Genomic DNA, 27,504 nt, shown 5'->3' with positions numbered 1-27,504 from the left:
TTATTTTTATTTTTATTTTTATTCTCATCCTCATTTGTTGAATGTCATACTTGTTTTTTGTATATTTAATATGAATATTGCAAATCATTATGTGCAAACATTATAGGATATTTAGTTTTGGATGGCTTTTTACGAAACTGGATGGTGAATCTTTGTTTTGAATTTTGTGTGGCCATATATGGTGTTTCCGAGTATTCAAACTAAATACGATGTTAATGGTGCTAAAGCTTTGGCTTATCAGGGATATGTGATTATTAAATAATTGGGTTAATGATTTACTGAGCCCGCCAAAAAGTTTTTGTATATAAATGTGGTGTGATTTTTGTAATTTTATCTGATGAAGCGTAGCCTGGACTACGCGAAAGCGCTTATACATTTTTTGGCAATAAAGTGTTTTTATATGTATATGGAGACCTTTGGCTGAATTTATATTGGGAGTACCCTTGATCGTGGTGACTATTCTCACTCTCTTTTTGGTTGATATCGTAAACTTTTTGGTGAGCTACGTCTTTGGCTGAGAAGTGGTGTTCCTTTTACGGATACATTACTGGTTAGTAAGTAGTAGGTTGTGGCTCATTTATGTTGGCCAGCTGTGGCCATTCGATGTATTTCTTTTCAAAGATTTGCCTGTTCGGTAAAAGTAAACTTCAATGTGTAACGTTCTATGTTCAGCCGTTAGATGTAATATTAATTCAGTGGCTGAACATTGACCCCCCTAAAAGCAGGTAGTGTGGAGGGACTGCACATTGTCTGAAGAAATTAGTCAGTATGTCTGCAAGAGGGAGAAAATCTTGGGCTTGTATTTTTTTTTCTGGAAGGCTTTCTAATTAGAACAGAATTATTTGCTGATATGTATGCACCAAACTCGCTTGTATGATAATCTTGCTGAACTAAGAGCAGATAACCATATACTTACCAGGACATTGTTTTTCGGAGAGCTTTCATGCTGTTTGAACCCCTGCTTGAGATTAGCCCAGCTTTCCTCAGCTGTGCTATGAGTGGTTTTTGCTTTACTCTCCACCCTACTCCTATTCCCATCATCCCCACAATCATTAACTTTATGTTAAACTGTCAGCAGATCGTCACCTGACCGTCACCTACCATAGCTCCTTCCCTCCCTAACTAACACATCTATAATCATTGCAGTTAGCTACATACTCTACTAACAAAATAAACAATAGGTATTCAAACCACAGTACTAGGTAAAATAGTTAGTATGCTAAACTTAACCATCCCATATTCAAAATCTGTATTCAATTTAATATTGCCATGCACTGTCTCCTACTTTCAGCAGCCTGTGCACTAATAATTTTAGACCACCAAACTAGCTATGAAACCTGTCTTCCTCAAACACTGCCCACAAAGTCCACACAAGTTACCCAAACCTCATCCTCCCTGTTTTCAGCTTTCGTGTCAACCCTTCACTTTACATTGACAGTTCTATATTCCTAAAGAAATTCCAAATACTCACAAATACCCCAAATAGAAAAACTACACAATCCACACTTTCTACAATGCAAAACAAAAGTCTCCCCACATCATGAAATACTACTAGGTGGCAGTCTATACCCTAATATGAGCTCCAGGTAGGTGGCAATCTACACCCTAATATGAGTCCCAGGTTATCACTATATCAGCACCTCCCACACCCAAATCAGCCTAACTCAGTATCCCAAAGTGACTATTTTATACACAAGCCTCTTGAGCACAAACATGTGTAGCCCTCCCTTCTGTCTAAGTATATACAGTATTAATCCACGAAGCCTGTGCAGTAAATGGCATTAAATCCATACATGGTTTGAATTCCACCACCATCACATCTTAATCATAGAAATGTGACTAAGACCATATTGTTATAGTATCATAGGAAAGGACAAAAACAAACATCCTGGTGGAGTAGCTCTAATCTACCATTCATCTCTTCCACTCCTTACCTACACTTCAACTTTAACAGATATTAGCCATAGAGATAATAAAAAAAGTTAAATTGAACTCCATAAAACCTATATTTTATTTTATTTATTTTATTTATTTATTTTACATTTGTTAACCGGGCTAGTCTAGCTGGATACATATCCGTTTTCAGTAGAGGCCCGAGGAGAAAAGCTCCAATACAAAATGGTAAGTACATGTTTAAATTACAAGATTCAAAGTAGAGTTACAAAAAAGAGAATACAGATTACATTTACAGGAATGAAAAAAATTACATCGATGTTATATAAGACAAAGGACAAACAGGAGGTTATACAAAAAACATTGATTTCCTTATACTAATGGAAAATAGACTGGATCGGAAATCTTCCTCATTACTATTTGGAATGAGAGATTTTAGAGATCTGCATAAGGGAAATGGGCTAGGGAAATGTGGGACTAGAAGGTATGAGATATGTAGTTAGTCAGGTTCACGACATGGACATATCCATTGTGTGGCGAGATATTCCTTAAGGTTGTTTTTGAACTGATTGAGCGAGGTAGTAAGTCTAAGGTTGTTAGGCAGGGAGTTCCACTGCTTGCCAATGGAATTGGCGTAGAGGGCATCCCCACCTGAGTTTTTAGCTTTAATGGTTAGGATCTGGGTGCTGTTGGATGATCGGAGACTATTGAGGTTAGTGTATGGAGTCAGAATGCTGCACAGTGAGGGAGTTCTATCAGGATGGTTGATTATTTTATAAGCTTCGGCGAGTTGGCTAAGTTTGAGGAGATTAGGCAGTTCCAACCAGCCAAGGTTCCTCAGGTTAAGGCAATGGTGGGTTCGATAAGGGGAACCTGTAATAAATCTAGCAATGTGGTTGTAGGCAAGAGAGAGCATGTTAAGTTCACGTTTATTGAGGAAAGAGAGGACCCGGGGAAGCATAGAGGAGGGAAGAGAGGGGATGGGTACGGGCAATAGTTAATTTGGTAGTAGGAGTTAAGAAGTTTTTAATTCTGTACATGGATCCTAGTTTTTTATTAACAGACTTTACTGTTTGGGTAATGTGTATGTCGAATTTGAGCTTATGATCAATAGTAACACCTAGCAATTTGGTACTGGTGACAGGGGTTATGAGGGTCCCATTATTGGATTTAATATGGAAGGTTATGTTGTTAGTGTTTGGGAGTTCTTTACCTAGGGGTGAGAAGACGTTGGGGAAGAATAGTAATAATTTCGTTTTAGCTGGGTTGAGTAGGAGTTTTAAGTCAGTGAACCATTTTTCAACTAGTGAAAAACAGTGTTGTGTGATCGTTTGGAGATTCGAAAGGGAGACGTCTGAGCAGATTAAGGTGGTGTCGTCGGCATATTGGATGCAGGTGGATTTAGGGATGACTGATTGAAGGTCATTTATGAAGATGGAAAACAGAAGTGGGCCCAGTATCGAGCCCTGAGGAACATCTATGGTATTAGGGAGCAGTCCTGATATTCTGTTTTGCCACAGGACAGCTTGTTGCCTACCAGTGAGGTAGGCATTGAACCAGTTTAGTGCTGGAGTGTCCAGACGTAGGGTTTCAAGGATGTTAAGAAGGAGTTGATGATTTATAGTAGCTGCCTATATTTTACCATCTCCCAAAAACTGTTCTTCTATTGAACATGTACTAAACTGGTTATCTTCAAATATCAAGCAAGACACAATCTTGCCAAGTAACTTCAACTTAGACTGGTTAACAAACAATGACTATTCCTTCTTCTTCCTTCGGCTTTTTCCCGGTTGGGGTCGCCACTGCGGATCACCTGTCCGCTCATGATTGGCAGTGGAGTTTTTTACAGTGCCGAGGTGCCAGCCCAGCGCCCAACCTTCCACAGAAGGCACACGCACTCACACACTCACACCTAGGGCCAATTTGGAGTATCCAATCCACCTACAGCATGTCTTTGGGATGTGGCAGGAAACTGGAGTACCCGGAGGAAACCCACGCGACCACAGGAAGGACATGCACACTCCGCACAGAAGGCACCCCAGCCGAGAATCGAACCGGAGAACCTCTTGCTTTGAGGCTGCAATGCTATCCGCTACAGTTATGTTTCCTTCTGTGCTTGTAAATTGTGGTTTTAGTGGGTTTTTAGTATCCTCTAATGTCAAATGTGGGAGAACTGTCACTAAAAGTGACTAGCAGTATACCAGATTTATGGATTTTATTTCTGGATTTGATGTTAGAATGCAGTTGAGAATGGATGTTTTTGTTTTTATGTCTACTATGGTGGGTGCATTGATTACTTTGGATATGTGAAATATATTCCTCCTATCAGAGAATATATTTCACATATCTAATTTTGCTTCTCATGTATAATGCAGTAATACTGTAACTAAGTAAAATATCTAATCTTATTCACCTGCTAAGCCTCATATTGTACTCTTATGTCTATACATTCTGGAAGAAATTTAAAGCAAATGTTTTCTTTTTATTGTATAATTCTGTATATTTTTAACTTGTTAAGTAGTAGTTAGTGGAGCTTTTCTCCCTGGGCCTCCACTGAAAATGGACATGTATCCAGTTGGACTAGCCCGGTTAACAAATGTAAAATAAAATAAAATAAATAAATAAAATAAATATCCACAATTTACAAGCACAGAAGGAAACATAACTAACTTCAGCACAACTACCTTCAACGATATCCTTAAGCAGTGTAACCGGTACTCCCTAAAATACCTTTTGCTAGATGACACTGTCTCCTTCTTTAACCAAACCTTCTTAAGCATCCTCATCCAGCAAGCCCCACAAAAGCATAAATGAGCAAAAGTGAACAGTACACCTTGGCTAATGCATCAAACTAAACTACTTATGAAAACCAAAGATGGCATGGAAACAATGACATAGAAACAGAACTTGAACCAACTCTACAAACTTATAGCTTCTTAAGAAACAACAGTCAATTACAAGTCCTAAAAGATCAAATAAATTATTTCTCCATCAGCCACAGCCTGCAAACAAAAAATTCCCAAAAGCTTATGGCATAACCTAAATAACCTAAAATCAGAAAACAATTCCTAACCCACAACCTTCAGAGCCAAATGAAAATGCAATCAACAAATTCAACAGCCACTTTCTATCTGATTCCTTCCCTGCTTCCCCAGTGAACTATTCCATAGCCCTACAACATCCCTTGTCACACTAATTTCCTTACCTCAGCTTATTTTTCAAACTGTCCCCACCTCAACCATTAAAAAATACATTCATAAACTCAAACCCATAACCATAGCCCCAGACAACTTGCCAGCAGAATGTCACTTTAGCTGCTGAAGGAATTTGCTACCCAGCATCCATTCTTATAAGTATATATCTGTTACTGAAAACTGTACTCCAACTCTGAGGAAAGTCTCCCATATAATTCCTCTACACAAGGGCGGTACATTAATTGAACTAAACAGCTACCTCCCCATAGCCAATTCTGTCTCTCCCCCTGTCTAAAGTACTGGAAAGATGTATCCATCAACAACTCCTATCCTTTCTCCTTGACAACCATCTGCTCTCTCCCACCCAATGTGGTTTCCATCCACATCATAAAACTGAGACAGAACTACTTAATTTCTTAGACACTTTCAAGGAACTCTGGCCACATTGTCTCCTCTGTTTTTCTTAAACTATCCAAAGCCTTTGATACAGTTTTCCATCAACTCCTTCTGCTCAGGCTTCATCTCCTAGGACTGACATCCTCCAACATCAGCTGTTTCGCCAGTTGCCTTAGTAATCAAAATTAGTCTGCAAAATAGAAACACTCCCATTCCAGCTTCTTCCCAGTGAAATCAGGTGTTGCCCAAGACTCAATACTTGGACCACTTCACTTTAGCATCTTTATTAATGACATGCACAATGTCTCCAAAGCTGCTTTCCTTATTCAGTATGCAGACAGCTCCACTTTGGTCTGTTCTACATCCTGTCTGACAACCTGTCAAAGCATCTTCCTGACAGCATTCACCTCCATTGAAAACTGGCTGCAAAAATCCCAACTTCTATTAAACCCTAACAAGACTAAACTGTTCATGTTTCATCCCAAAATTATACCACCAGACAGCAGCACTCTCATCATTACTACTGCCAACAATGTTGAAATAGACCTCACCACCCACACCAAATTAATTGGTATTGTCATCAGCAACAAACTGCATTTTAATCTTCGCATAGACTGTTTTGGCAAAAAGCACACATTAAAAAAATTTCCCCGTACAGAGTCAAACACCTCCTGGGTGTCCACAATAGGAAAACCGGAGCCAACACCCTCTTCCTCCTCCCCCTCAGCCTACTTTATGCCACAAAAAATTTTACTAATCTCCCTTTTTTTGCCCACGTTAAATGCAAACAGTGTTGTAACAAAGTCAACAAATTTGTATGCGACCTCACTATTCAAGTCCATTGCTGCACATCTGCAGAGCAGTTAAACTGTCCTGGACTCCCTCATTACATATCCTATACACAACTTATTAGGGCATGTAAGACACCACATAATCCATCAAAAAGCCATTCTCTAATCTTATCCAGTGGTACTCACTAAAACAAGCTCTTTGCTGATTCAAAGACCTCTCCTTGGTATCATCCCCCAAATCAAGTAACTTCATTTGAAACTCACTTTTCAGTAAGCATCTCCAAAATATGGGATACACTCCCTAACGCAATCAGAACCTTGTTACTATATCAGTAATTTTAAAACTGAATTAATTTCATTCAAACTCTGCAACTTCTCCATTCCCACAGGCTGATTTTGTTTACACATTTTTTTACCTTCTACTCCCACCACCTTGCTCACCCATCACTCTATTCTACTACTTTTTTTCAGATGTCTTCTTATACTATAATAGTGTTTATAAAGACAGTAAAATGCAGTCTCTTTTAATAATTTTTTAAAAGAAACCTCCCTTGAAATTAAGTCTTACAAAATGCCATTTACTCGTATTCAAATGACAACTCATTGTAAACATTCATATATCATTGTGTACAGGTAAGTTTTATTGTTAGAATGTCTTAATAAGATATGTACATTACAATGCTTAAATTTGCATGTTTCATATGTTCATCTTATGTGCGCATGCTTTGTTTTTCTCTTGCATTGTAAATATCATCTGGAGCTTTACTCCCTGGACTTTGTTGAACATGTTCAATTTCTTTCCTAGTCGGACATTCCCAGTAAATAAAAGCTAATAAATATAATATCCAGTAATGTGATGTCAGAATCCTTAAAACATATTTAAGTGTTTCATTAATTCAGCCCTCTATTTTATTTCTTCTTCTAGGGAGGGGTTAAAATTATAAATCTTCCTAAAATATTTCAGTATTATATAAAGTCTTGTGTTAAACATTCACAACCATCGATGTTTCTAAGACATTTATTACTATTCTTGTAGTTATTTTTCCTTCATCGAGAAGCCAGTAAAATATTAATAATCTACATCTATATAAAGAAGTCCAGTAGTTTACATGTGAAAGATAGATTGTTAATACTTACAGGATGTTAGTATAATTTTTAATATACGAGTTTATGTAAGATGGAGACTGTTAAGAACATTGTGTTAGTTTGCAAAAGACAAAAATAAAGATAGTTATTTAAATGAAATATGTAGTAGGGCAGCAAGCAGCAATGAAGAGGTGCATAGATGGGTAGCATGAGGTTTACTGTAAAAATATCACAGTATGAATTTCACTTTAACTTTAAATCAATATTCATACTACAGCCTGTAAGAGCCACTTCATGACAGGAAAAATGTGTTCTTAACTGATTTACAATGTAACATTTGATAGTAACACGGGGGATAATGTTCCTTGCATCTATTGCAGAATAGTTCTATTCAAATGTTTGCATACATTAGTACGTCTTTTCAGATGTCTGGTGTAACATTCATCATTCCTACTGCCTCAGAGGCATTTTGGGTTATTAGCCAAAGTAGCCCAGTGCTGGACAGCGTTCAGAAGACAAGCTCAGTCTCCCCTTCTTCTCTCTTCCTGTGACAGCTGAGTGGCTGAACATATCCTGAGAGAGAAGCCTTCAGCTGTCACAGGAAGTTAGTCTTCAGTCTTTTTCTGCAATCCAAGGAAGAACGTCCACTGACTCCTCACAGGATCCAGTGCTGATTTTTCCAGCTTACTGCCCAGTATTTGCAGTAATTTCTGTTTGTCGCAGTATTTGTTTGGCTTCTCTCTTTGGCAAGTGCTTGTTTTTACTGTTTCTGAGTAAACTTTAAGTGTTTCTCTCATAAGTGCTGTGTGTGCTCGTGTGTGCTGTTGTGTGTGCTGTTAGACACTAGGGGCTGTCTCATGCAGTCAGAACCACAAATTCAGTATGCTTGTCTTTACGGTTCGTTTTCATCTTTTCACAGGAAAATATGGCAGAACTTGGATTTTTCAGCATTTATACAGTTTTTACTATATGTATGGCTGTTCTCTGTGTGTTTTTAATACTGGACCATGATTTTACAGTGAATTAAGTTATTTCAATGTATCATGGAGATTTTACTCTTTGACAAGAAAATATAGGTTAATTGCTATTAAATGTTACTTTATGGCAGTTTAATGTGGTTAGAGTGTGGAGCTATTTTTAACACTGGTTTGGCACATGGGTTGCTTTAGTGTTTGAACTTTATAAATAGGAAATTCTTTAACTTCTGTTAGTTGTAGAAGAATTTTGAACATGTTTTAAACTGTTTTTGTATTAACAGTACAGTTTGGTAGAGTTTAGTTGTGTGGGAAGATGCGTATTATTAGAAACGTTTAAGTACTTATTGTGATACATTACCTGGTACTGTCAGTTTATTTTTCCGGCTGGTGTTCTTTCCCTTGACTTGATCTGTCTTGACTCTGGAACCCCCAATCAAATTTGATTGCACTTAAAAAGAAAAAAGAAAATAAAAATAAGAAACGGGGTATTCTTAGTGATTTTGTCAGGGACACTGCTTGGCCCACAGACCACTTATCTTTTGACCTATCTCTCTTTAGTGTAACTTTGCCAGTCACTATAGAATGGGATTTAGACACATCCTCTAGGGCTGTTCCAGTAGCTGGCACAGGTATGGGAGAACTAAGCACTTTAGGTGCAGGAGTAGTCTGGGGTAGGAAGCCCCTTGCCAGACATAATGCTCTTTCCCCAGATATTTTACTTAGTGGTGAAGTTCACAAGAAAAAGAAACAGAAGCTTCATCGGTACTTGTGTATTATTGCAACCAGATTTCTAACATTGCATAATTCCTAATGTTTTCATGAAAGGACTGCATGTTTAAGTACAACTGGGTATATAAACTCCTAATTACTTTTTTATCACTTTGCTTGTGCAACAGGACCAGGAGGAAGAAACAAAAACAGGAGTTTGGCAACCGAACGCGGATGGAACAACATTTGTCATCCATTGCGTTGTTATAAAAGACAGACAGCTAGAACCCTCTGCTGTACCAAAACTGACCACAAAAGCAGAGGAACTGCGATGCTTTATATGTTTGAAAGAGGATCTGGAAAGTTACACTCCTTCTTACCCTTTCTGTTATACTTACTACTGTAAAAATTCCCGTTGTACTTTCCGAACACTTTGTGAAATGGCCGTTGAGCAGAAATATAACTTTTCCATTTTTCTCATAGGCGGACCCCACTCCACACCTTTGCCAGCACTTTCTCAAGTGAAAAGCGCATACCTGCAGACAAACGAGTGCCTGAAACAGTTCAAACTGCTGATCACAGTCCTTACTAATGGCCAAAAAGTTAGCATTACTTTCAGAAATGCCGTACATTTAAATATGACATGATACAAATACAAGTGTAAAACCCTGAATCTCACTGCCGACTTGTAAAAATGCAGAATACGTCCCTAACACATCCCTGTGTATGAAGAGGCCAACAGCTGTTACCAGGTTGGTACGTCATGTAATATTTTAATGTATGCCATTTCTGAAAGTAATATTAACTTTTTGCCCATTAGTAAGGACTATAATCAGTAGTTTAAAGTGCTTCAGGCAGTTGTTTGTGTGCAGGTATGCGATTTTCACCCCTGTGAAAATCTGGTTGCGATAATACATAAGTACCGCTTCATCATACAGCTGATAATCAGATTATAGCTGTTTATAAGGCTGATGTGGTTTACTTGACTTGAGTGTTCTGCAGACAGTTAATTCTGATGGTTGTATTCCTGTACATGGCTCTAGTACTAGTTTGGCTAGAGACCTTTCTGTCATTTCAGAAAATGAAGAAGAATCCAAGGAGAACAGTGGTGATTTCCTAGCTGACATGGAGTTCAGTTGATCTGAATCTTCCAAAGGTGAACCTGAGCTTAAGTCCAAACAGATGTTCACTTTTCCTCAGACAATTGCTAGATTTAGAGATTTTTTTGCTTGGCTGCATTCAGGAACTTCCTCAGAGCTAGGCAAGGTATATGACCATATAGAGAGGACAAGATGCTGAGTTCTGTGGCTATCCCTCCTCTCTTAACAGCCATGGAAGATGTTTCTAAAGCTGACTGCAGGACACCAGTATCTATTCTAGCAGTTCCTAAAAAGCTTGGGGAAAATAATAGTCTCATCAATATGCTGGGCCTCTTTTCTCATTTGACTGCTGACCCAGTTGTGTTCTCCCCAGCTGTCTGCTCAGGTAAGTCCTTGACTTTATCTAAGCCATCTCCCATTGATAAAGAGGGAAATGGTTAGATCATCAGGTCAAAGGGATATCTCTCTCTAGTAATCTAACCTTTAGAATATTAAATTGTCAAGGCTATATGTGGAATTTGTTTTACAGTGTATATAGTTTGGATGTTTTTGCTGCATCTTTACCTGCAGAACAAAAGTCTTACATGAATGAAATGGTTTCTAATTTGACTCAGGTTTCAAAACATGCTTTAAGAAGTATGCTTGCTGCTTCTGTTGTATTAACACAGTGTGCTTGTTTACAGAATCAGAACTACTCTGATGATTTAAAATCCAAAATTATGAATGTTTCTGTAAGTTCTGAGTTGATGTTTGGGCTGTTTGTTTCACAGATTTTCATACAGTGGGATGAAAGAGGCAAATCAGTGCTTTGGTATCTAGGATGTTTCATGTACCCAAGTTCTCCCCAAACAAGGCATCTTCCTTTCAGGGGCAGAACAAAAATCCCAGCCAAACAAAAGTCAGGGATCCAAAAGGAAACAGTAGCAGGATAATTCTTTGAAACCAAAAATGGGGGGGGCCCTTTCTGATTAAAGAATCAGTTCTCTAAAAAAGGAGTGATTATGCCGAGTCACAGAAACCCTCACACCCCTTTGCCCTTCCTTCTCTTCATAAGGTTGTTGCACTAGGTGAGTTGCCCTTCTGGGCTATTTTAAGCTCAATCAATTTCCCAGAGGTGAGAATCGAACCATGTACCCTGTGTCTGTGAGGTAAACACCTTAACCATTATGACGACCCTCCTGCTTCTTGCCCCAGGCTCACTCTCTCAGCCCTGCAGCCTGGGCACAAGTAATCTCAAACAAATGGGTTCTGAGATAATTCTGAGAGGATATGCCTTACAGTGGGTAGAAAATCCTCCTCTTTTCAGGGAAATTCTCCCACACCCATCAGACCATACTGAGCTGTTTCCTTCAGTGCTCCATCATATGGTTGAAGCATTGGTCATAGAACTAGTGCCTGCGATACATAAAGACAAAGGATTTTACTCCAGAATGTTTTTGGTACCAAAAAGGGTGCACCTGTGGAGACCTGTCCTAGATTTTTTCTTTTAAAAACTCCTTTGTAAATGTTCTGGAATTCAAAATGCTCACCTTACAGTTGGTCCAAGTGTTGCTTCTAGACCCATCAACTTCATCCCTTGGATTTCCAGGTAACAGTACTGGGATTTGTGAAACAAGAACCAGAGTGGTACGGGGATCAACTGTCTCTTAATCCATGGCTGCCTTTCTGTCTTCAGACCCGGGTACAGTTTGCCCAGATGGACTCTTCAGATTTTGAGTGAGGAGCAATGTCCATGTGAGTTCAAGTGCAAGGCTTTTGGAGTCCACAAAACACACAAACGTAAAATAGATGCTGGCAGTGATTCATGCCTTAAAGTTCTTCACCACTTATGGACACCAGTCCTCTTCTATTGGTCACAGACAACAATACCATGATTTGGTACCTGAACAAGCAAGGAGGTGCAAGTTCATACCCTCTTTGCTAGTTAACGCTGATGGCCTGTGAGCTGGCTGTACAGCATTCTCTGTCTCTTAAGGCCTCATACATTCCATAAGAGCAAAACGCAGTGACAGACAGACTAAGCAGATCCTGGTCACACACTCCCAAGTAGAAGCTCCATGTAGAGGTCTTCCATGACTTGAGCCAGATGTGAGGGATACCATAAGTAGATCTGTTCCACTTCTTTTAAAACAGACAACTGAAAAAAATTCTATTCAAGTCATTCTTGCAGCCATGCTTGGATGGTTTCCGCTGTTACTGTCATTCCCCTAGTCAGGAATGTTCCTGTATGTATTTCTTCCCTTTCCAGTGATTACCAAGGTACTTCTAAAGATTCAGAAATACTCAGCAAAGGTCATTGTGGTAACCCCCTATTGGCCTAGACGAAGTTGTTTCCCTCTCTTAATGGCATTGGCCTAGAGCAATTACCACAAGCTTCCTGACTGGATGTCCTTCATGGATGCATCTGCAGTCATAACAAATGGGTTGTCCTGTCGTCAGGCAGCCCTTCGGTCGGCCTGATTCCAAAGTCTGGGTCCGGCTTCGGCTGATGTCGCACTTCACCCGACGTCATCTCTGCTGGTCTTCGGGTATAAAGGCATCAGCCGACGCCATTTTCCTCAGTCTTTCTTGCCGCGTGGCGCCCGAAGCAGAAGCTGTTCGCAAGTGCCGGTCGGTCAGATCCAGAGATTACTACTACCGAATACTACTTGAAGACTTCTAAAAGCTAAGTACCCGTTGGGGACTCTTTCTTGCCTCAGCCGATGTCAGAAAAAGTCAATAACTGTTTAACTTGTGGGAAACAAATACCTCATAAAGATTTCCACTCTTACTGTCTGCCTTGCTTAGGCCCAGACCACGACGTAGCAGCCTGTTCGGCCTGTGCTTCCTTCAACCGACGACGCTTAGGCGTCGGTCGGAGTTTGCTGAACAGTTTTTCGGCTCAGATTTTGCGTACATTATGCCGTCGGATCCTCCGACTACCCAAATTGTTAAAAAACTCAAAGAAAAAGACCGACACTCGCGGTCCGCGGTTTCGGCCGAAACCACGGTTAAGCAAGCCGCGAGTGTCTCGGTTTCGGCCGAAACCGAGAAAACCGGTCAATCTTCAGCCGAATCCATGACTACTACTGAGGTTCCTGCTACCTTAGTTGAATCGGCCTCAGAAATTTTGCCTACAACTGTGGGTCCTAGTGATTTATCAGACACCATCCCTTTGGATGTCTCTACCCCAGCACGTGGTGCTGCTAGGCCTCCTGCAGCCATGTCTATTAAGGCCTTTGCCAGGGCTAAAGCAGCCAAATCTGTTAAATCAGTGCCTGTTAAGCCCCCCTCACACAGGCCCACTTCAAGTTCACAAATGCTTACTCTGGCAGAAGATTTAATATCCTTAATTAGGGGATCCCAATCTCACCCAGACAGGGCCTCTCAGCCCCCAGAAAAGAGACCTAGAGCAGAGCCCCGAGCCAGTGTCCTCTGATGATTCTGCAGATGACTCAGACATTACAGACCAGCCAGAGGCTCCTTTTTCTACTTATGAAGATTCCGATGCTGAAGAATCCATTCCAGCTGCCTCTCCACCAGAGGAATTTTCCTTTGGGGAAACCTTACATGCCATGAGAGAACAATTCCAATGGCAGGGACAAGATTTCTCAGATTCAAGAAAAAGGCTTAGGACTTTTCTGCACTTACCACAACATAGGCCCTTAGCTATACCTCCTGTACTGCCTGTTGTGGATGATGCATTTAATGATGTTTGCACTGCTCCTGATTCTTTACCTCCAGCCCCTGCCAAACCAGATAGATTTTACAGGGTGCCAGACACTCATCACCATCTATACAAGGCCCCACTTGCAGATCCCGAAACTATATCCCAGGGGCCTAAGGCAGTAGCCTCGACCACAGCAAAAAACCCTATTCCTTCTGAAAGGGAATCCAGGTCCTTAGAGAGATGGGGAAAAAGTTTACACCTCTGCTACTCTCTCAGCTAGAGCTTTAAACTGTCAGTTTCATATGATCCAATACCAAGAGTTTATGCTTGATCAGTTAACTAAAAAACTGTCCTCTGATGAATCCTTAGATAAGAAATATGTATTAGAAAAGGTGAATAACATCCAACAGGTTAGTAACCATTCTTTAAAATGTGGCTATGATGCACTGGAGGCTTCATTTAGATCAGCCATGACTGGCACAGTGATAAGAAGGCATGCATGGTTGAAAGAACAGGTCTTACCGGATCATGTTAAAGCAAAACTGTTAGATGCTCCTATGGATAAGGCCAGTCTATTTGGTACACCTGCCCAGCAAGTAATGAAGAAAATGGAAGAAAAGGCAAAATCTGTACAAACAGTTAAAGATTTCTTGCAGGTTCAGCCCCCAAGGTTTAGCAGGAACTGGCCTGCCAAAAATTGGTCCTTTCCAGACTCCACAAAATCCCAAAGGGGCAGGAATAGACGCTCTAGAGGCAGAAATCAATCCAGAGGAGGTGCCTACAGAGGACGACAGTGGCAAGGCAATAACCGAGGCACAGACACACCCACTGCCACTGCAACAGGACAATCACAGTGACTTGGCTCTGACACCGCCTACCAGGGAGCAAATAGCAGCACCTTTATGCGGAAAGTTAGCCTTATTTTCGAAAAACTGGCACTATATCACAAAAGACAAGTGGATTTTGCAAACCATAGACCAAGGCTACCGGTTCCACTTCCACACCTTACCAGTAAAAAGAGGAATGCCAAGCCTACCTCCAAATCAAAAAATAGAAGTTCTACAACAGATAGCCAAATTAACAAGGATGAGAGCTGTGGAAAGAGTACCAATAACAGAACAGGGCAAAGGATTCTACTCCAGACTCTTCCTAGTACCAAGAAAAGAGAAAAGTTGGAGACCTATTCTCGACCTGTCCGTCTTAAACACATACATCATTGTCCCAAAATTCAAAATGCTGACCCTACAGCAACTCCTTCCCATGCTGGGCAAGGAGTGTTGGCTGGTAACTCTAGATCTCAAGGAGGCATACCTGCACGTCCCCATTCGACCAAATTGCAGAAGATACCTCAGATTTCTTGCAGGATCAGAGCATTATCAATTCTCAGCATTGCCCTTTGGCTTATCTACTGCGCCCAGAGTATTCAGCTCACTGCAGACTACAGGGAATCCAAATTTATCCATACCTGGACGACTGCCTGTTACAAGCGGACAACAAAAGCAAGCTGACAACAGATTTACAAAGGGTCATTTACTTGCTACAAGCCCTGGGATACACAGTCAATTTACAAAAGTCAAGGCTGATACCATCCCAAACAAGAACATTCTTGGGAGCGGAATTGGACACAGTAAAACAAATGGCATTCCTAACTGCAGAAAAACAAAAAGAACTCCCTCTTTACTTCTTGGCATTAACAAAGCAGAACAAACTAACAGCAAGAAAAGTTCTGCAGGCCTTGGGCTTCATGGCATCATGCATAATCTTGGTCCCACATGCCAGACTGCATATGAGAAAGCTACAGTGGTACCTAAAGAATTTATGGTCTCAGCACAGGCACAGCTTAGAAACAGAAATCCCACTAATCCCATGCCTAAAACAGGAGTTCCTATGGTGGGCTCAAGCATGCCAGGCAAACCCAGGCTTACCCTTCCACAACTTTCGAGCAAGCCAAACCATCACAACGGATGCCTCAGACCTAGGATGGGGGGCGCACATGCTGGACAAATGCATACAAGGATTGTAGACTCAAGACCAGCTGCACCTGCACATAAACCAAAAAGAAATGCTGGCAGTAAAACTGGCAATCCAAAAATTCAGACCATTCCTCAAAGAAGGCCATTTGATGATAAGGACAGACAACACCACAGTCATGTGGTACATCAACAAACAGGGAGGCACTCATTCATACCCCCTATGCAGAATGACTTTGGAACTTTGGAACCTGGCTCTCAGCCACAGCATCCACTTACAGGCAATATTTGTGCCGGGAAAAGAGAACACCCTAGCAGACATGTTAAGCAGAACCACCTCGGATGCTCACGAATGGATGTTACACCCGGACATCTTCAAGGCCATCACAAAGAAATGGGGAATGCCACAAATAGATCTATTTGCATCCCCACTCAATCACCAGCTCAAAAAATTCTGCACAAGGGCATTCCACCCACTTGCATGGAAGGTGGACTCTCTATCCTTCAGCTGGAAAGGCCTGACAGCATATGCATTTCCACCTCTCCCCTTGATGCACAAGGTACTACTGAAAATCAAAGAGGAACGTCCAAGGATAATCCTGATAGCTCCGAATTGGCCAAGACAACACTGGTACCCATTGCTGAGGAGCATGTCTCGGGAGAGAATGTGGTCAATACCCCTGAGGCCTTTGATGTTAACTCAGAACAACTACAACATCATGCATCCAAACCTAAAAACCTTGCAACTGACTGCCTGGAACATCACATAGCAGCAACTAACCCAGACCTTTCCCAAAGGGTTAAAGACATTATCCTTGAAGCCCGCAGACCTTCAACAAGAAGGAACTATGCAGGAAAATGGAAAAGGTTTGTCATTTGGAGTACTGAAAGAGGAAAAGATGTGTCGAACATAGATATTGCTAACATTCTGGAATACTTGGCAGAGCTTCTACATACAGGCCTGTCCTATTCCTCCATCAAGATACATGCATCAGCTATTTCAGCAGAATACAGCTTCGATCCACCTGTCTTTTCGCATCCTCTACTCAGGCAGTTCCTCAGAGGGATCAAGAATGTAAAACCTCCTAGGAAACCACCATTACCAGCATGGGACTTGAACTTTGTGCTAGAAAAGTTGACACTCCCTCCGATTGAACCAGCAGCAACAGCAGATCTGCAACACCTGTCATGGAAAACTGCTTTCCTACTGGCAATTACCTCAGCAAGGAGGGTTTCAGAACTACAGGCCTTAATGGCAGTGCAACCCTTCCTAATCTTCCATCAAGATAGAGTATCCATGAGAACTAATCCTACATTTATGCCTAAGGTGGTATCCAGAGTGTTTCTAAACCAGGCAATCCACCTACCTACCTTCTTTCCCAATCCACAGAACAGGGGGGAAAGACTGCTGCATACCTTGGATGTACATAGGCAGTTACGCTACTACCTGGACAGAACCAAAAGTAACAGAAAAACTGACCAGTTTTTAGTAGCCTACGCAACAGGAAGGGAAGGAAAAGCAATTTCCAAACAGACAATCTCCAAATGGATAGGAAATTGCATAAGATTCTGTTACTCCTACCATGGAAAACCAATTCCACAGAACATAAGACCTCATTCTACAAGGGCTACAGCCACTACCACAGCTTTCTTACGAGGAGTGGCAACCAAGGACATTATTGAGGCGGCTACTTGGACCTCCGTGCATACATTTGCCAAGCATTATAATTTACCTCTATACTCTAGATCCCGAGCAGGGTTTGCCACTGCTGTACTGCAAGGGATCCTAACTACACCATAACTTTTCTTCTTCCACCCCTAGTTTGGCTATGGTATTCTACCCATTTGTTATGACTGCAGATGCATCCATGAAGGACATAGTACAGTTTTGTACCTACCATAAATGTAGATGTCCGAACTGGATAGCATCTGCAGTCAGGATTATCCACCCTCCTTCCCCTCTGTGGTACTCCTAGGGTATTTACCCTCCTAATAGCTAGCTGGGGGGGGAGTCTCTTATGGTGTATTTGTTTGTATATATGTACATACATGCTTATTTTTTGTGTTTGCCTTCTACTTTTTTGGAAACATTGGCATTTATCCAAAATTTAGCCTTCCAGGAGGGCAACTGGCATCTGGGGCAAGAAACACTGAGGAAAATGGCGTCGGCTGATGCCTTTATACCCGAAGACCAGCAGGGATGACGTCGGATGAAGTGCGACATCAGCCGAAGCCGGACCCAGACTTTGGAATCTGGCCGACCGAAGGGCTGCCTGACGACAGGACAACCCATTTGTTATGACTGCAGATGCTATCCAGTTCGGACATCTACATTTATGGTAGGTACAAAACTGTACTATCTTCTCATACTGCATCAGGTGTACACCCCAGCTTAGAGCAATTGCAGCTGACAGCCTGGATGATTTTATTTTTATACCTTTTAGGCACTTGTTCTGTGATGATTTGCAACAGGTATTTAAAGAGGCAAGAAAATCTACAGCTAGAAAATGATACAAGTGTGAGGTTTTTGTAAGTAATGCCTAGCTAATGACAGAGGTCCCAAAAGGGTCTTGACTACTCTGGTTTTGAAATATTTGTGTAAGCTACTTTGATATGGCAAACCATCTGTACATGCATCTTGTAGCCATCTCAACTTGTCTATCCAAGGGTCTGTCTTTCTTCTCTTTTTGTAGTCGAACAGTTTATGAAAGGAGTGTTGTACATGAGACTCCCTTGTAAGCAAATTACTCCACCCTGGCATCTCAACTTTGCTCTTGAAAAAATTACCTTGCTTCATTTTGACCCCAGAATAGGGATAATAAAGTTGCTAGAATAAAATGATCTGATGTTGTCTATCTTCATTATTCTTGACTGATGGGTTCATACTGCCTATCTTCCCATTACCCCAGATCTCATTTGCCATGTAGAAAGTTGTGTTCTATATACACCATTGTTGAGGTTTCCATGTGTGCTTGATAAGACATGGCAGATCATCAGGAAATTTAAATGATCTGTGATACCTGTAAGGGCTTTAGTGCCTGAACTCTTGCAGATTGAGCAGACCATGGTTTTGAAGATTGATCCTGTAAATACCCCATGGCAGTTCAGTCCCTTTGTGGAAAGACCTGAATCTCCTTCTGGAATGTTAACCCTTCCAGTGCCAGCTGGTTTAATGCAAATAGTGCATCTCACTGTACCCATGGGACCTGGGATCCTGATTAAGATAAAGGATCCTCTGAGGAATCTGTTTTCTATCTAGTCAAGTTGATCATTCAGTGTGCGTGGAAGACTCCTTACACCATAGATCCTATTTCCTGGAGACCAGACAAGATTCTATCAGTGATGATGGCCATGGTGGTGACAGCCACCAAAAAGGTGTGTGATGAGTCAAGATAAAGGTTGCTCTTCAGCTTGCCACTCTGGAGTCTATCTCAAATTTGTCTATGCAACTTATTGCTCATACAGCTGAAGGGATGTCTAGAGTCAACAGTCCTGTTGATGCTACTTGGGACACACATGATGAATATTCGCTAAAAAGTCATCCAACCAGTCCCACCAATTGGGGCCAATCTTGGATCTCAGTTGATTGAACAAATTTTCACAACAGACAAAATTCTGGATGGTCACAGTTCAGTCTGTTGGTCCCTTTCTAGAGAAGGATGATTGGATGTGCTCTATGGATCTTCAGGATGCGTATTACCACATAAAGATGGGCAAGCGATCCAGAAGATATCTCTGTTTCTGGCTAGGAGCCAGTCATTACCAATTTCGAGCACTGCCCTTTGGCCTCACCACAGCCCCCAGGATGTTCACCAAATGCCTGGCAGTCGTAGCAGCTCACTTGAGACTGCAGAGATTCAGTGCGTTTCCATATGTAGACAACTGGATCCCCACTGCCCTCTCCCAGCATCTACTTCTTTGTGCCATAGACTTTGCTCTTCATCTTCCTGAAACTTTAGGCATTTCAGTCAACAAAGAAAAATCACAACCATTTTCCATGTAGGATCTGGAATTTATCAGAGCAAGACTAAATACAAAATCCTGTATGGCCTTCCTTCCTCGTCACAGATTGTTAAAGCTAAGATGGCAACTACAAATGATCCTCTCCCAAGACAAAGTTCCTGCTCGTTTGGTACTACAACTTCTCAGATCTCTGGCAGTGACAATAACATTATTTTTCCTAGCAAATGTCACATGAGGCTGCTTCAATGGCTCTTGGCATCACAGTGGTCACTTCTCACACACCCCGTGTCCCATCCAGTCTTGATAAACTGCTGCAAAAAGGATTTGTCATTGTGGATGAAGCGAGAGAAAAATTTATGGAATCGTCCCTTTTCCCCCTCTCAGCCCAAGGCCGTAGTGACCACGGACGTGTCCCAGATGGGGCGGGGGCATTTTCTGGCAAAGACTGTCCAAGGCTCTTGGTTCCCACAAGAGGTCAATTTGCACATCAGTGTCCTAGAACTGGGGGTGGTGCTTTTAGCATTGCAAGCCTTTCAGTCTGCCCTTCCATCAGGGACAATTGTTATTCAGTCAGACAACATGTCCATAGTCTTATATATCAGTAAACGGGGAGTACCAGATTCTACCAGCTATGTCGGGAAGCCCTAAGTGTTTGGCAATGGGCAATTGCTTCCAACTGCTTTCTGAGAGCAGTGCATATCAAGGGGAACTCCAGTGTGATTGCGGACAAACTGAGCAGGTGCACCCTTCTGCCTCACGAGTGGTGTCTCAATCCCAATATAACGATAAAGATCTTTCGTCGATGAGGTCAGCCTTGCTGTGATCTGTTCACCTCTCCCATAAACCACAAATGCAGCAGCTACTTTGCTGTAATTTACCCCTCAAGGGAAGTCCCTGAGAGATGCACTTATTCATGATTGGCCCCCAGGACTTCTGCATGCTTTTCCCCCAATTCTACTAATCCCCCAGTTTTGAGAAGTAAAGTTCTCATTGCACCTTACTGGCCCCGTCAAGTCTGGTTTTCCTTTCTTTGACTTCACCTCCCGTGGATTCTGCATCCAACTCTAGACCTGCTGTCTCTCTCTCAGGGCTTGGTGCATCCCAGCCATCAACATCTCAAGCTGACTACTTGGTTTCTCCAATTCCGGTAATTGCCAGGCAGAACAACTTGTCTTCCCCTGTGCAGAAGAAATTTCTGGCTCCACATAAGCCGTCCACCAGAAAACTTTACCCAAGTAAATGGAAAAGATTCTCTATTTGGACTTTTAAAAATGGCATTTTTCCTTTCCTTCGCACCACTGGATAAGGTCCTGGAATACTTAACCACCTTATTTCAATTGGGAACCTCAACTTCTACAATTAAGGTTCATCTAGCTGCCATTTTGAATTTTCATAACTGTTTTGATGATCATTCGTTGATGTATCATCGTCTGTGCAAAGTTTTTCTAAAAGGCACTCAGCATTTGAAACCCCCTTTCAAAGATCCGTTAGCGCCTTGGGATTTGACCCGAGTTTTTCAATGCCTAGTTCATCAGCCCTTTGAGCCAACAGCCACTTGTGACCTTAGGTTTTTATCTTGAAAGACCCTCTTCCTAGTGGCAATCACATCTGTTAGGAGAATTTCAGAGTTACAGGTGTTGTGTGTGAATCATCCTTATATAATCTTCCACAAAGAAAGAGTATCAGTCAGAACCAATCCCTCCTTCCTTCAAAAAGCTATATCAGAGTCCAATATCAACCAGACCATAGACTAACCAGTGTTCTTTCCAAATTTTTCAAACAAAGGAGAATACTGTCTGCATATGTTGGACATCCACAGACAATTATGGTTTTACTTGGACAAAACAGAATCCTGTAGAAAATCAAACCAACTATTTCTATCCTTTTCAGGTACTATATTGGGCAATCCTATATCAGAGGTCACCTTATCAAAATGGTTAAGAGACTGCATTACCTTTATATACAACCAGAATCAACTCAAACTACCATCAAAAGTTAGAGAACTCATTCTACAAGATCTGTTTCCACTTCAGTAGTCTTCCATTCCAGAGCTTCTATGGAAGACATATGCACAGCTGCAACTTGGACTGCCTCACATACTTTTATCTCTCATTACAAATTGGATATGGTCTCCAGGGGAAGAACATTCTTTGGCTCTGTGGTGCTCAGAAATATTCTTCCTTAAGGCCACCCAGGATCTGAAGTAGCTGGGGACTCTGTCCCATCAGTCAAGAATAAATGAAGATTGACAACATCAGATAAAGAAGTTATGTTGTTGATCTTAATTCATTCTTGACATTCCACCCTGCCCCCCCCACTCCTCCACCTGGGGTTTGGATCTATCTAGGGGGTTTTATGTCAAAGGGTTGTTCCTTAGACAGAGCTTCCAAATTTTCTTAGTGGTAGGCAAACTCAGTCTGAGGTAATGGAAGAGAGGCAGTATGGGGAAGAGCCTTAGCTCAAGAGTTTTTGTCTGGTGTGAGCTTTGTACAACGGCCGAGTCGATTCCGATCCCATCAGTCAAGAATAAATGAAGATCGACAACACAGATGGAATGTTATGGTAAGAACATAATTTCTTTTTTGTTACCATAAATTTTATGAAGGATATAAAGTCTGAAACTCAAATGTCTGTCATTATTTAGTAAATTCAATCTTCAATGATTTGCCAGAAAACTACAAATTTTAGGAAGAACAAACCAAAAATCCAAGGCGAAAATCTGTACAGTTGAGAGGTAGGCTGATTTACAGTTTTTTTTTTTTTTTTTTGGAAGTCTGGTTTACTTACTGCTCTGACATCTGCATGGTGGGTCTCTGAGGTGCAGCTTTCATATTGGGCCAAACCTGTCTGATTTTTCCCAAGGACAGGCTTGTGTTACTAATCTATCATTCATGCCTAAAGTTGTTTCTGAATTTTTTCTTGACTCCAGCCATAAATCTCCCAGTGTTCTATCCTGATCCAAAAAAAGGGAGAAAAAATACTACATGCCTGGGATGAGCACAGGCAGCTCAGGAACTAGTTTAACAGAACAAATCCCTTTAGGAATGCTGAACATCTGTTTGTCTACTATAGGGGGGCTAAGAAAGGTCAACCTGTCTTCTGTCAGACTGTTGTGTGATGGTAGTCCTCTGCTGTTGTTTTCTGTTATTCCCACCATCCATGGTAAATCTCTTCCAGACAAGGTTAAGGCTCACTTGACTAGGATCTTATCCTCTTCAATGGCATAGTGGAAAGGGATGGACTGTTTAAGCATTCTAGAGGCAGCAACCTGGTCCTCTGTTCATAGCTTCACAAAGGGTTAAAACTAGATTCCTTTACAAGGTTCAGTGCCAGGTTTTCACTAGGACTATTCTCCAGGGGCTCCTGAATCCTTATCCCATCTCCCAAGTAGAGAAATATTTGGGAATATACCCAAAATCCCACTGAGGCAGTGGGAATGATGAACATAGTACAGTTGCACAAGTCCTACTTACCTTTAACACTACATATTTGAATTCCTTACTGCCTAAGTGGTAGCACCCACCTACCATACCCCAGACTGTGCATAGTTGATGTTTCAGCCTCTTTGATTTGATTGTTGTTTGATTTGCTTTTTATATTGTGTTGTGACTGGCTGCAGGTTTACTCTTGCTAGATGATTCTAGCTTCATGTGCTTTCCTTTTTAGTAACAAAAAAGCCTGAACACTCAGCAGAAGGCTTCCCTCTCATGATATGCTTAGCTTATCAGCTGTCATAGGAAGAGAGAGGGAAGGAAGGGAATATGAGCTTTTTAAAACTGTCCTGTACTGGATGACCTTGGCAGATGACCCAAAATGCACTGAGGCAGTGATGAATTCGAACATCTACTCTCCCAGGGAAGTAAGACTTGGGCAACTGTACTTTCCTCTACTCTAGTGATAACTCATAAAGTTTCTAGTTCTGTCTCTTAGTTATTGGCATACATGTTTGTAGCTTACTTCCAGCATGTAGCAGCCTCCCACTGCCTGCATCACAAGCTGAACCATTCAGAATCCAACCATTTATGTTAGGAACATGAAGTGCCACATTATAGTTTGACACATATTTTTTGGTGAGTGATGTCTTCTAAATGTGAGTTTACCAATTTCCCTATTACAATTCTGAGTCACAGCATTATGAAAAGAAAAAAAAACAATGAAAACTAAATGTGAATGGTAAATGTTGCCAGCTGCTGTTCTTGATTAAATTTATTTTTTGCAGAGGGGCAAGCATCCTGAACTACTTGTATATACTAATTCCATGACTGCCATATCCTGAGGAAAGGGCAATATTCTGGGACACACTGATTCTAGACTTTGAATATGCAAAAATGGGGACTTTGTACATATATACCATGTTGGAATTCCAGGACTTTTTTTTTCACTTATAAATCTTGGAATTTTAAACTGTTGCCAGTTTGCTGAAGGAACATTTACAGAATACAGATATTACCGTTGTAAATAATGTAATCTTGTAACTTTAGAGTGAAAAATAAAACATTTTTTATAGGGTGGTTGGTTTGTGGAGGTACTGTGCAACACTAGACTTTGACTCCGGTTGCTTTGTTTGACACATGTGGTAACTCATTGTTTGCATAGGTCCTTGGTGCAGTGCTTCTTTGGAAGAGAGTTTTATTCTGTTAATTTTGATCTGCATAATGTTTACCTGGTATTTTCCAATATAGTCAAAGCAAAAACACTGATAAAGATGGTCAGAAGCTGTTATTTTTTTTAAATTATATATTTGCCATGCCTTAAAAGGAGTGTTTGTGCTTAAAAAGCAGGAACTAGGTTGAAATAACTTGCACAGATGTGCAATTATGTTATGTAGTGTATAAAATAATGCTAGAGTAAAAAATTCTTGAATCCTGCTATCACTTACATCAGTAGCTGGTAACATAATGTAGTTTAATCCCTTACACCAGCAGGGAAATGTCTGTACACAGGATGTGGAAGAGAATTATCCTGCAGAATATGCATCTTATACCTGCACTGTTTTTTCTCACAGGTTTTGTCCTTGTACGTACAGATACTGGACAGTTAGTTATGGTACCTCAACAGGCTTTAGCATCGGCCCAGGCACAAGTTCATGCTCAGAGCAGTACTTTACCACATCCTGCTGCCCCAGTCAGTAGGCCAGCATTTTGCTTGTCTGCACCTACAACACAGGTAAGAAATTTCTTACCCACACAGTTCTGTAGTTGTGAAGTTATTGCATGGATGTCTTGTCTACTGCTTGCCTTTAGGACAGTTTGTGTGCATGTGTGTGTTTTTTCCTGAAATAGTGCACCTAAAGTATATTAACAGATGATCTTCCAGTGGCAAGGAACTTTGGCCTGTTTACAAGTAACCATTTTCAAGGTTATGCTTTTATTCTTGACTATCACTGCTCTCTATCAAGAAATATTTGTGTTTCCAGACTGGGTTTACATGCTAATGGCATTTTCAGAAAATTATACTGGAATACCTATTTCTGTGTGGAGACATGCGTGAATGGGCGTACCTTCGTTGAAGGTTGTGTGTCAGGGCTGGCAACTCGGCACGTAAAAATCTACTGCCAGTCATTAGCGGACTGGAGTTCTGCTGTGGCGACCCCTAACTGGGAAAAGCCGAAAGACACAACAACAACATACTGGAATACTTATTTTCCCTAAAAAGTGCGCCTCATATGTAGAAATTAGTCAGGATTGCACAAACAAGTTGAAATGACATTCTGCTAAGCTACAATGCATTTTGTTTTCACTACAGATGGATAAATCACCTCTTTTCAGGGTGGTAGGATACAGTACATGTCCAGAAAATATCTCTGTTTAGTTGATATTGCATCCATCCATGACACATTTCCCCTATCTTTGTACATGGGGTTGGGTTATCATATCAACAGTGACACTCCTCTAGAGCCAGTGTTCACATGCCAGGGTGGTTAGCCCTGCCGTGGTTGTTATTTCCATACTACACACACACGTATATCCTTGTGTGTACAGCCAATTTAGTGTGTCCAATCCACCAAATGCACGTCTTTGAAATGTGTGAGGAAACCGAAGCACCTGGAAAAAACTCATGTAAACACAAGGAGTACATGCAGACTTCACACAGATGGCACCCCATTTGCAAATTGAACTGATGAGCTTCTTCCTGTGAGAGTAAAAATTATATATATTTCCGTAATGTGAAGATACCATAAATTAAAATCCCCATACTTAGAAATGCAAAATGGCCATACTAACATCTGTAGATGAAGATGAACATCAGCCTTAGGTATAGTATAAACGTGAAGGTCTACTATGCTCCTAACTGTAAAGGTTGTGGAACAGCTGCACCATAACTTTTTAAGAAAAATATATGCATATATTGTAATTTTCTTTGTGTACCAGATGATTTTAAGAGGATCTTTTTTTTCTCCACTTTTTAATTTTTTTTTAGATTTTGAGAGGATCTTGATCATATTAGGCCTGATTTTCAAATATTGCTATATATTTTGTTAATGTGTTTGTTTGATGATGTATCAACAGTATTTGTAGTTTGTATTGGTCTTTTATGCATGCTGCTGTGAACAGAATTGATAGCTGCACTGCTTTTTAAAATGAATGTTTTGGGACTATCTGTATACTGAAAGTTCTTAAAGACCTTCAGTGAAGATTATGCCTTACCTTACTGCATTAAAATTAGGCAGCTCAAATGGAGTGCTTGAATAGAGAGTATAGTTTTAGCTTTTCATTTTCCTTATTATTGTTTCTCCTCTCTCTTCTGTTTTTACCATTTATTTTAATGAAATTCCTGGCATTATGTTGGATAATCAGATTTAAACTGGACTACTAGTTTTAGAGGCATTCAGATTAGATCCCTTTATAAGAAATGGAAAATATAGATAAATGTTGTAGCTAGTTTTAAATCTGTCATCTTTTTATTTTTTCTGATTGTTTTCAAGGTATTGCGTTTATATTCTTAGGAGATTATGGGGAGTAGCCCTTCAAATTCCCATCTACTTTATTAGGATGATGTGCAAAACAACAGTATAGCATTAAAGCACCTCTATGCACGTTCTTTTTTTGTATACATAAATTGGAAGCAAATAGTTAAAAGAAAGTACCCATTATAATAAATAGCTGTATTCTGATTGTTGACTTCTACTGGGCTTGAAACTCCAGTCATGAGATGATGGACGCTTTCTTATTTCGGAAAGCAGGAATGAGGAAGAAATTTACTTCTCTGATGGAGTACAGGAAGACAAACTTTGTAGTCAGTGTTGCAGTAACTCAGTCTTGTGACTCCTTGCTGTACCTCCTGGCCCATACCTCTCAGATGTCCCTGATTTTGCCTTATATTTTTGTCCTGTTCTTCGTACAGTTGTGGATTATCTAGGAAGTCACTGAATTTACAGTCCGTCAATAATGCTGGATATTAGAGTTTCTTACTTATTGTTCAGAAAATGCATATTGATGCAACTTCTGTTCTATTAACTTTTAAAGTGAATTAGAGTAGTTCAAAATTGTTGTTTATTTTGGGCCTTTGTCTCTCCCACTATTTTTAAATCTGTCCATACTTCTTGAGTAACAAGTTAAGAGGTTTGCTGAGGCTGACTGAAGTAGCAGAGGCTTTCACCATCTCCCACCCAGCAGACACCCTTGCGAGCCAATGTGGGTATATCAGTGGTGTAAACGGCCATCAGCATGTACCATCTTCAATTATTTCTTGCCTTGTCAGTCTGCTGCACAAGGGTTCATGTGTTAGTATTGCCAATCCATCATGCAGCCTGAAGACAAGAGGATTTAATTAAGTG

General features: G+C 40.8%; 1 protein-coding gene across 1 annotated transcript in view; it reads left to right on the top strand.

Moving 5' to 3' along the window:
• The window catches only part of LOC122810120 (transcription initiation factor TFIID subunit 4-like), a 1,443,428-nt gene that overhangs the window by 218,785 nt on the left and 1,197,139 nt on the right, over positions 1–27,504 (top strand). The window contains exon 2 of the mRNA XM_044081596.1: positions 24,733–24,893. Coding sequence (XP_043937531.1) covers positions 24,733–24,893 — 161 coding nt within the window. The remainder of the gene's footprint in view (positions 1–24,732; positions 24,894–27,504) is intronic.

The sequence above is a fragment of the Protopterus annectens genome, chromosome 8.part1 (assembly GCF_019279795.1).
Source record: "Protopterus annectens isolate FY-2018-M chromosome 8.part1, PAN1.0, whole genome shotgun sequence".
NCBI classification, from domain to species: Eukaryota; Metazoa; Chordata; order Ceratodontiformes; family Protopteridae; genus Protopterus; species Protopterus annectens.
Note: the sequence above shows the minus strand (reverse complement) of the source record. Positions and strands in the feature narration are given on the sequence as shown.